Genomic DNA, 11,069 nt, shown 5'->3' with positions numbered 1-11,069 from the left:
GGTTGCAGCCCTTAATAGGTTCGTCTCTAGAGCGACGGATAAGTGTCTACCCTTCTTCAAAACCTTGAAACAGGTTTTCTCCTGGACTGACGAATGTGAGGTAGCTTTCCAGGAACTCAAACGCTACCTAAGCAATCCACGCCTTCTAAGCTCGTCAAAAGAAGGTGAGAACTTGTATTTCTACTTAGCGGTGTTAGCTATAACCGTCAGTGCAGCCCTAATCAGGGAAGAAGACGGGAAGCAACTTCCAGTTTACTACGTTAGCCAAGCCTTCCAAGGAGCTAAGTCCAGGTACCCAAAGATTGAAAAAATCACGTTCGCATTGATTGTAGCTTCACGCAAACTTAGACAACATTTTCAAGCGAATCTAATCTTGGTGATGACGAACCAACCTATCAAGAAGTCCGTGAGCAAACCTGAGGCAGCAGGGAGAATGGTCCAATGGGCAATCGAACTCAGCCAATTTGATGTTGAATATCATCCCAGGACAGCCATTAAAGCACAGGCTTTGGCAGATTTCATCGTAGAGTTTACCCTCTCGGACAAAGACGACCTTATTGACAAAGACAGGTGATGGACAATACAGACTGACGGTTCGTCAGCCCAAAAAAGGGGGGGAGTAGGGGTTGTCATAATCACCCCCGAAGGAGAAATACTAAAGTATGGAGTCCAGCTGAAATTTCCTGTCACCAATAATGAGGCTGAGTACGAAGGAATTCTGATTGGTTTGAGGCTCATAAAAGAGTTTGGAGTTAGGAACCTGTTAGTCCAAAACGATTTAAAGCTAGTGATTGGGCAAATCAAGGGGGAATGTGAAGCAAAGGAAGAAAGAATGCAGAAATACCTTAGGATGACGAAACATTTGACTCAGGAGTTTGAAGAAGTGGAGTTTATGCAGATCCCCAGAAGCCAAAATGTGGCAGCAGATGAAGTTTCAAAGATAGCTTCGTTAGAAGAAGGGGGATCGAACACAGACCTAATGATGGAAGTCCAGAAAAACCCTAGCATTGAAGAAATCCCAACGTTCACGATCCAGAGCACAAACAGCTGGATGATGCCCATCCTATCTTTCCTGCAAGACGGACGGCTCCCTCAGGACGCAGATGAGGCCAGCAAGATCAAAAAGACGGTATCTAGATTTGCAATCCTCAATGACACCCTATACAAGAGAGACTTCTCCATGCCTTACTTGAAGTGTGTTGACAAAGAAAAAGCAAAGTACATCCTAGAGGAGGTCCATGAAGAAGTTTGTGGGGATTATGCTAGTCCCAGATCCTTGGTAAGCAAGATCATTTGAACAGGCTATTTCTGGCCAACTATGCAAATGGACGCGACAGAGTTCGTCAAGAAATGTGACAAGTGTCAGCGGTCCGAGAATGTTTAGTGACTTCCAGCAGAGAAACTGACGACGATTGCATCCCCGTGGCCTTTTACACAATGGGGAATTGACAACGTCGGCCCACTACCACAAGGCAAAGGTCAGGTAAAATTTTTACTAGTTGTTATTGATTACTTTACGAAATGGGTTGAAGCAGAGGCACTGGCGACCATCATCGAAGCAAGAATCCAAAGATTCATATGGAAGAATATAATTTGCAGGTTCGGGATCCCACGGACGATCATATCAGACAATGGACGATAGTTCGATAGCCAATGCTTCAGGGATTTCTGCTCAGGGCTAGGCATCAAGAATCAATTCTTGTCCCCGGGGCACCCATAGGCGAATGGATAGACGGAGGTGACAAATCGGACATTGCTCAAGATCATCAAGAGAAAACTGGACGATGCAAAGGGGACCTGGCCAGAAGAATTGCCCAATGTCTTATGGGCCTACAGAACCACAGTAAGAACCCCAACGGGAGAAACTCCCTTCAGACTTACCTATGGTATCGAAGCAGTGATCCCGGTCGAGGTAGGAGTAACCAGCCTCAGACGAGAGGCATTCAACAAAGAAGACAATGACGATCTTTTATGAGTAAACCTGGACTGTCTAGACGAAGTAAGAGACAAAGCTGGCAATAGAATGACGGGTTACCGGCAGAAAATGACTAACTATTACAACAAGAGGGTAAAGCTCAGACGACTTAGCATAGGCGACCTCATCCTGCGCAAGGTCATAACGGCCACTAAAGACTCCGCCCAAGGAAAGCTCAACCCTACATGGGAAGGACCTTACTGAGTCGTTCATTAATCTAGATAAGGTAGTTATAATTTGGAGACCCTCGACAGACAGAGACTACCAAGGCCGTGGAACATTGAGCATTTGAAGAAATACCATCAATAGATGTAGCATATAAATGTATTCATTCTTAAAGTCGATAAATGAGTTATTCAGCTAATGTCTTCGTGCAAACAGGTCTAGCCAACTATATAAAGCCACACGAGCTAAAAATGGCTAAGTAACAAGATTCCGTTTTGACGGATGTAAGTTACGGACGAAGCCAATTAATGATGACAAAATCCCTTCAATGGGTGTAAGTCAAAAATGGCCAAGTAATAAAATTCCGCTTCGACGGATGTAAGTTATCGACAAAGCCAATTAATGATGACAAAATCACTTAAATGAGTGTAAGTCAAAAGTGGCTAAGTAACAAGATTTCGCTTTGATGGATGTAAGTTACGGACGAAGCCAATTAACGATGACAAAATCCTTAAATGGGTGTAAGTCAAAAAAGTGGCTAAGTAACAAGATTCCACTTCGACGGATGTAAGTTATTGACGAATACAAGTATAGACGACAAAATCCCCAAAGTGGGTGTAAGTGACAAAGCAACTAAGTAGCAAGATTCCGCCTTGACGGATGTAAGTTACCGACGAGGATCTCACAAAGAATCAAAACTAAAAGTTGAACCTGGGCATCCAACCCATTTGCCTGAACCAAAGGAGTTCTAGTCACAAGAAAATAACTAAAACTACTGACGAAAGAGAGGAAAGTCACAGTATGGAACTTCCACTAAGCACAACATATGGACTCAGGCAAAACTCAACAAACAAGTGTGCAATCACGGGTACAAGTAAGTATGCAGCAAATTTAATTAAAGTCCTAAAACCAAGGGCAATTACCATTGTTTTTACATAAAACTCATAAACACTAGGTTACCAATATTGTTCTCAAAATAAAATAAAAAGCAAGTGTTTAGAAATTAGATCTAAAAAAAAAAAAATTCTTTTGCCCAAAAACATAACGGGCATCCACCAAAACAAAAAGAAATTTTCACAAGTATTAGAGTCAGGCGTTGATAGCATCGTTTTCACCATTTGGAGCGTCATTAGCAGGGACATCCTCATGAGCGTCGGGCTCAATTGCAGAAGATTAGGCGGCCTCGTCAGCAACCATTTCCTGGTCTACCTCCTCCAGGTCCAACTTCTCCATGTCCACCCCAGAAGGATGCTTCATAAGGTATCTCCTCAGGAGCTCAAATCCTTTGAAATACCAGCTAAACAAAACGGTGCTATATTCGTCGGTAGTTTGGAATGCTTCCACCGACCTCACAGCTATCGTCTTCAGCTTCTCCTTAGCACCTAAGAGATGCTCATCCTTTTCCAGTGTCAACTGACGCTCAACCCTAAGATCGTCATCCAGTGTCTTCACTTTCTCCAACAGGGAAGCAGCCTTGCCCATAGAATCAATAAGATTCTTTCTTAGCGTAGAGTTCTCCGCCTCTAGAGTTTCCATCCTGGACGTAAGGGACGCCACCCTCGTCTCCTGGGTAAGATATTCAAAAGTGATATGGATACTTTCTCCTAGAACCTAGAAAAGAAATTCAGAGTTGTCAGTTAAAAAAAAGAAAAAAAAAGGAGGGTCGTGCAAGCGAACTAACCTGTACAAGCTTGTGAATGTGGCGAGCAACCACATCATTGAACGGAACGCCGGATAAGACCTTTAGATCCGCAACAGTCACCACTTCATGAGCCCTGTCCACTGCAAGCCTCTTATCAGTCCAGAGCGTGGATGGATGAAGGTCGCTTTTCTCCTTCTCCTTCTCGGACAACCTCGGCCTCTTGGAAATGGGAGTACCCCCAATCTCCTCCACCGAAGTCGTGGGAGAAGTGGTCCTCGTCGTCGCAACCCCCGACACAATTGGGCTGACGGAAGAAACGGGAGGGATAGAGCCACTTTTTCCAGTGACGCGCACAGATTTTTTTCCTAAGTTCGACAGAGGCACATCCTTCTTGGCCCTCATCTTAGCATACATATCTTTGTTGAACTTGGTCTTCATCTCTGCAAGAAGGAAACACTTGTTAAAAAAAAAAAAAAAAAGTGAAGAGATAGGTATAAGCTGAATACTGACGAACTCAATACTTACTCTTTTTTCCCTCAATATCAAGGTTTCGCAGGACGTAACTGGAAGGATATGGGCCAAGACAGTAGAAGGCAAGTGTCCTGGGATCTACAAGGTCGTCCAAACTTTCAATCGTCTGCGCGTATTCAATCGCCTTCTGAACCCGCTCCTTATACCTGCTCTTTAACTTGGGCCGTCTCTTAATTGCACAAAAGAAGAAGTAAGAGAATCAATAACGATAAAGGCAAGCACGACGGAACTTAATGTATGAAAGGAAATATTGACGCACCTAAGGTCGGGGTTCCCCACCGACGATGCAACCTCGGGAGATCACCCCAAACCTCGCCCGAGGGAGTTTTAAAATCATCCCCAGACACAAAGAAAAACCTGGACGGAAGTATCTGAAGGACGAAGGTAACTTCTTGATGATCCTAATCTTCCTCTCCCAAGGCACTAGTTCATAGTACCCGTGCTCCTTTGACGCTTTCAAGCGATATAAATAGATGAGCTCGTCAACCCTAAGCATATCTCTGTCCGTGGCGGCCAGCCATATCCCCATACAACTTACCAATATTCTCCACGAATTAGGCATAAGTTGCCCAGAAGCAATACCAAAATGGTCTAATAGTTCCATTAGGAAGGGATAAACGGGAAACCTTAGCCCACAGATGAAGGCAGGCTCGTAAAAGCACACCTCGCCTAGGAAGAAGTGGCAAGCCCGTTCCTCCTTATTGGGCAGACGAACCCTAACCCGATCTGGGAATTGAAATCTATCCTTAAATCTCCTAAGTGTGTCAGCGTCCAGCCCACACTTCTCTTCTAGAGAATAGAAAGCCCTAACCTCTAGAGGGGCAGAGATGGCGATATCCCCCTCCACTGGGTCACCGCTAGATGACAACCTAGTCTCAAGCTCGCTCGACCTAACCTCGGACATATTCCCTCGCTCTCTCACCTCGTTGGCAAACCAATCTAATGATTGACGAAGCAAGGGCAACAAGTCAGCCAATGCTACGCTCAAACAATTGCCCTCAAAAACAAAATTCTCAATATGAGGAAAAACACCTAAGGACCCCTCTAAGCGAGCAAATAGGAAAGAAATTGATGGGCAGACTGTCCTAACCTCAGAGGTATGAACCATGAAAACCGAAAAGAAGACACAGTATAAGCTAAACCCCCAAAAAAGCAAGAACAAAGCAAAGAAAAAGAAGGAAAAGAGGAGAGGAAAGTAATCAGAGACAAGGTTGTAAAAAGAAAAGAAAGGAAAGGCATAAAAGGGAAAAAGAGAGTGGGCGTACCTTTAGAAAGCAGTGAATAGGGGAAGCACCACCGCGCCATGCCCTAAGTCGGAGGAAAATAACAGAATGAGGTCGCTGGAGAAGATGGTCAGAGCAATGATTGAAGGATTTTTGAAAAGAGTGAGAAGGAAAAAGTGAGAAGAGGGGAAGTTTAAAACCAAGAATTAGGAAACTAAAATACCAGCGGGAAAACCAATAGTCCTATCATATGGAGCATTAACTCCACCAGCCAAAATGCGCCACGTAGGCCACAACCCAAAAGACGCCGCCGCAACGCATTTAATACGGCACGGAAACCTAACTGCTTACAATCCAAAAACCGTTCACCTTCCCTGGTCAACATAACATATCATGATGACCACAGAATTCAGAGGCAGCTGATGGGACTGACAAAATCGAGTATAGACGAGCTCAATGGGACAGACGAGACGGGCCTAAAAGGACGAGTATCCACTTCACTGACGAGGATAAACATTTCATTCAATGCCGCCAATAACACCTTGGATGGTTACAAAGCCAATTCTACAGACCGTTGGGAGCAAATTAAAGCAACATTATGAGGCAGGAAACGTTACCCAGAAAGACATTAAAACCACCATAACTGCCCCAACGGTTAGAAGCTGTAACAACATATATAAAGCCCTCACATTGCCAAGAACAAGGTACGTACACACTGAGATAGATACCAAGAGATTTCTTTGATTCTATTACATTATATTGCTCATTCTTAAAAAGCTTCTGATATTGACTTTGGCATTGGAGGCGTTGTGACAGGCACCACACCGGTGACCACTCTCGAGAGTACATTCTTATAGGCTGGAGACCACTCTTGTCTGCACACACTGACTGACGAGTTCACGCTTCATCAGTTTCAATAGGGTCAAATATGAAGTTAAATGCAGGCACAAAAGAAATACATATTACTCGAAAGATATGTATACATTTCCCTGTGAAACAAACAAAGCTCGAACTATCAAATGAACCAACTTTGTTGACCAATCATTCCAATTGGAGTAGCTTATTTTATCTTTTTAATCGACAATCTCAAACAATTCTTAATTTTAGAAAGTTTGTAATTCAAGAAATTATTAATTCACCAATAGGACCATGCACTTCAATAGTGTCTAGTGGTCCACCTACCCAATAACAAATATCATGTTTTGATATTTATTGTCTCTCATCATATTCACACAATTAGTAAAAGTAAATAAATAAATAATCGAAATATATACGCTATCATCTTTGAAGAGCTTGAAGATGTCCCAATTGTCAAGGCCCAGCGACCTAATTTATGGCAATGTTGATGTCAATGCAATTGAGCTTGATAGCAACATTGATGAAACCATTGACAAAGGTCTAGCAAACAAGGGAGTTAATACCGTACCAGAGACTGTACCGGTTTGGCCAGCGGTACGATATATTTCGGATACCAGTCAATACCGGTGTACCATTTCGAGTTTACTGCAAAATAATATATATAAATATATATATTCATAACATTTAAAATAAATAAATTTAGTATCCTTTTGATAATTTTTTTTTACTAGTATATTTTTTTGTAATTACTAATATACTAATTAAGCTTATAAGTTATAAGTAGTAGATAAGAACTATGGCTATTGGCTGAATTGGTTGTAGGGAAGTTGTTAGTGAGTAAATATTTTCTTTTTTGTCAAAGGTGAAAAAAAATTAAATAATATAAAAACTATGGCTTCAAATAAAAGAATCAAGAAACAATAAATACATCACCTGCTTTTTTTATCTTTTCACTTATTAGTATTGTTGCAGTTTTTACTTTTTCCTCTCCACACGTTTCTCTCTCTCAATGACTGGCATTCACATCTTTCAATAAGAAAACTATTGCTGAGTCTTTTGACATCTTTCAATAAGAAAACAATAAATACACGTTTCTCTCTCTCTCAGTCACACGTTTCTCCACACATTCCTCTTATCTTTTCACTCTTTTACAATTTTTTCTCCATTTTCAAATTTCAAACAATTTTAGCTCTCTCTTCTTAGTTGTCTTTTGAGCTTTCAGTTTTGTCTTGTTTCTTTCGTTCATATTGCTGCTTGTGTCACCATCCATCACCACTCAAGATTCAGTGAGAGGCCATTGGCTTCAATGAAAAAAGAGACGGTGAGTGCATGAGGTGATTCTAACTTCATTTTGCAAAGCTATTGTGCATTTTTCTTTCATTTTTCTCTTTCTTTTTGTTGGGTTTTCTTATCTTACTCAGATTTGCACCATCATGTCCTTAAAAAACTGCCAAAACTACCCAAAAAAAAAAAAGAAAAAAAAAAGAAAAAAAAAAAAAAGAAAGCATTTCGTGTTTTGGCCTGGTATCCATTTACCGGCCGAAACAGTCGGATTTCGCCAGTACTGCCGGTGTGCGGCCAGTATGGCCGGTATTTTTTCTAGTACGAAACAAGGGGTTATCTGTACCGATTTTCTGGCTGGTATGATATATACCAACCATACTAGCCGGTACGATACGGAATTGACTTTCTTGCTAGCAAAACCCTTAGAGGCTATTGAATACGGGCAATCCTTGTTGAGGTTGACTTGAGGTTGTTCAGGAAGACATGGTCGAACAACATCTCCAATGCAACAAAGGCATGGAATCCCAAGTGCTCCTCTAAGAAGAACAATCTGATGATGAAAGGTCTTGCTAAGAGGTCAGATTGATCTCCATATGACAGCAGGCAAAGTACATGGTGAACAATTGAGTTGGGGGTCATCCAAATTCAATGGTGATGGAGTGGCTTGTAACAAAGGAAAAATGCTAAGACCACAAAATAGTTCACACATTTTATCACTATTTGCTATGTAGCGAGTTGTGGTCTCCACCACTTAGAACTTGCCATATGACGAGTAATGGCAAAAGTTGTGGACTTTTTGTGATCCTTGCATTGATAGTAACATAGAAGAATGTAACTTCCGTTTTGGGTATTCAATGGCCTCTTCAACTTCCATCAAGCCTTTGATAGATTCATCAATGTTGTTGTCAAGTGGAGCATTCACAATGGTGAAGCTAAATTTTTTAACTTTTAATATCTCAAAAACTCACTTTATCTATTTTAACACACCACTTTATATCACGTCCAACATTAGTGGTTCTATTTTTTCTTAGCACTTCATTTAAATAATCTTTCTCTATCATTTTTAATTCTTTCTTTATATTTTTCATTCTTACTCTCTCCTCTTTCTCTATCTTCTTCTCCATTATCTCTTTCTCTTCTCACCCACCCCTTTGCCACCATCTCTTTCTATTCTCTGTCGTCCACACCTACTCTCAAAAAAAAAAAAAAAAAAAAACCATAAAACATCAACCATAAACAAGAACCTAACAACCTGCAACCCATTGCTAGCCACCACCACCAGGAAAAAAACAAACCCACAAAACCCATCACAATCACACCCATAACCAGCTACAAGACCCACCAAAAAAAGAAAAGAAAACCACAACCCAAATGAAACCACTGTCACAACCATAGCCATCATGCATTTTGGCAGTTTATTGTAACTTAGGGTCCGTTTGGATATCGTTTATTTTGCTAAAAACTGAAAACACTGTAGCAAAATAATTTTCAAATGCGTGAATAGTACCGTAAGACCCATTTTTAATGAAAAAATTGCTAAAAAAAGAGATTTGTGAGTCTCGTGAACAGTGTACAGGACCCACATGTCTGGGCTGAAATGCACTTTTCCTCCCAAAAAAAAAAAAAAGGAAAAGAAAAAGAAGAAGAAGGAAACACAGACGCTGAAACAAGCATGTTTCATCTGTATCCATACCCAGCTTTAGTTGCTAAAACTTTTAGATTTAGCATCATTGATGCAACATGCATTTTGTTGTTTGTAGTGCTAAAAAAAGCTTTTTGGCATTTTGAGAGCTTCACTGTGAATGTTCTAAGATTTTTTTAACTTCTATTAGTTGGGTGAATGTGATATGATTCAACAAATTAATTAAAAGACATGGTATTTTTTTACATTGGAAGGGAGGATCACTAAAGTACTAAATATTTTTGACATGATCCTTTTGATTCATTGAATAATTTCTCATGTAATTCTAAAACATCAACCAAATGAACACCAGTTTATCAAATATACTCCATTAATATGCCCAAGATTCAGCTCTTTAGTTTATATAAATTTCCGCCCAAAAAAAAAAAAAAAAACTTTGGATATCAATTAGAAAATCCGAATAATTAAATTCATGCCAAGAACTATTGCTGTTCAAAACCATTGTGCCTTCAACACCAAGTACAATTGATTATGAACCCAATTCTTCAATCGTGCTGTGGAATCAAGTTCTCTATGTATACTACAGGTGAGAGAATACAGAAGCAATTAGCCAGCTTTAACAACTGTTGGCTTGTGCATTGGTATATGAACATCTTTGTGAAGTGTAAAATTAAAACATTGAATTTGGGATATCATAACTCAGATAATCTAAACTCCTCCGCCATGTGATTGGTTCATTAACCAATGATTGCCAAGCAATATCTATAGCTTGATCACTTGAACCCTTCTCTAATATTGGGATATCAGCTTGACCCGCTGAGCTAGTACTACTCCAGCTTATTATACTCCTCTTGTTCTTCGAACCACCATCATCAGACGACGGCGATGGCAGCTCCGTCGAGCGGCGTTTGTGGGTGACTCTAACAGGCTCCACCACCTGGCTCGACCCAATCAAGTGTGGAAAATTAAGCTTAGCCTTAGAGCCACGCATTTTGAAAGCAGCTTTATCATAGGCCAAAGCTGCATCCTCAGGTGTCTCGTAAGTCCCAAGCCAAACTCTTGATCCGTTCTTCTTCGGGTCCCTTATCTCCGCCGCGTACTTCCCCCAAGGCCTCCTCCTCACCCCCCTGAAATGCGGCGCGTGAGTCTCACGCTCCGCCGCCACCGCCACCACTTTCTCCTTGCTCGCTGCTTCTAGTGGCTCAACTTTAACTGGGACGACTTCGTTATTCGATGGAACCGAATAACCCCAACTCTCCGGGAGAAAAACTTTGTCGCCAAAGCTCGGGCTCTGAGAAAACTTCATCGTCGTGGGTTCGAAATCACCGAGGAGATATTGCTGAATCGAATCGAGTGCAGCCAAATCTGAATCCATTACTAAAATTACAAAGTCGGTGTTTTTTCTCTTTCTTTGAGCACGTAAAAGTAAACGAGACGAAGAGTTTCAATGTCTGTCGGTGTGTGTGTGAGAAATTGCTTCGATGTGTTTAAGATTTTATAGCAAAAGAGTTCGCGTACGTTACTGCTCGTTGACGCATGAAGATTCTCGCAAAGTTGGGTTATTTCGGCACGTGTTGTACTTTGTTGTAATAATTAATTATATATTTAAAAAATATATTTTTTATTTTTATTTATTTTTTAATTCAACTTTTTTTTTATTATTATTATAAATTTATTAATAAATTATTTTTATACTTTGTGTTTTCAGAGGATGATTATATGCGGATTTGGTGTGACGAATTGGCCTGA

General features: G+C 40.8%; 2 protein-coding genes across 2 annotated transcripts; one reads left to right on the top strand and one right to left on the bottom strand.

Annotated features, from left to right (window-relative positions):
• The first annotated feature begins 850 nt into the window (after nt 1–850).
• LOC112038257 (uncharacterized) lies at nt 851–1,297 on the top strand. Its single transcript, XM_024071060.1, has one exon. It carries the CDS (start codon nt 851–853, stop codon nt 1,295–1,297), a length of 447 nt encoding a protein of 148 aa, XP_023926828.1.
• An 8,470-nt stretch (nt 1,298–9,767) lies between these two features.
• LOC112011659 (ethylene-responsive transcription factor 1) lies at nt 9,768–10,806 on the bottom strand. The gene has a single exon (XM_024044023.2). It carries the CDS (start codon nt 10,693–10,695, stop codon nt 9,991–9,993), a length of 705 nt encoding a protein of 234 aa, XP_023899791.2. The 5' UTR covers nt 10,696–10,806; the 3' UTR covers nt 9,768–9,990.
• Nucleotides 10,807–11,069: the final 263 nt, after the last annotated feature.

The sequence above is a fragment of the Quercus suber genome, unplaced genomic scaffold (assembly GCF_002906115.3).
Source record: "Quercus suber isolate HL8 unplaced genomic scaffold, Cork oak 2.0 scaffold_111, whole genome shotgun sequence".
In the NCBI taxonomy this organism is placed as follows: Eukaryota; Viridiplantae; Streptophyta; class Magnoliopsida; order Fagales; family Fagaceae; genus Quercus; species Quercus suber.
The sequence above is the reverse complement of the archived record's forward strand: the minus strand, read 5'-3'. Positions and strand labels throughout refer to the sequence as shown.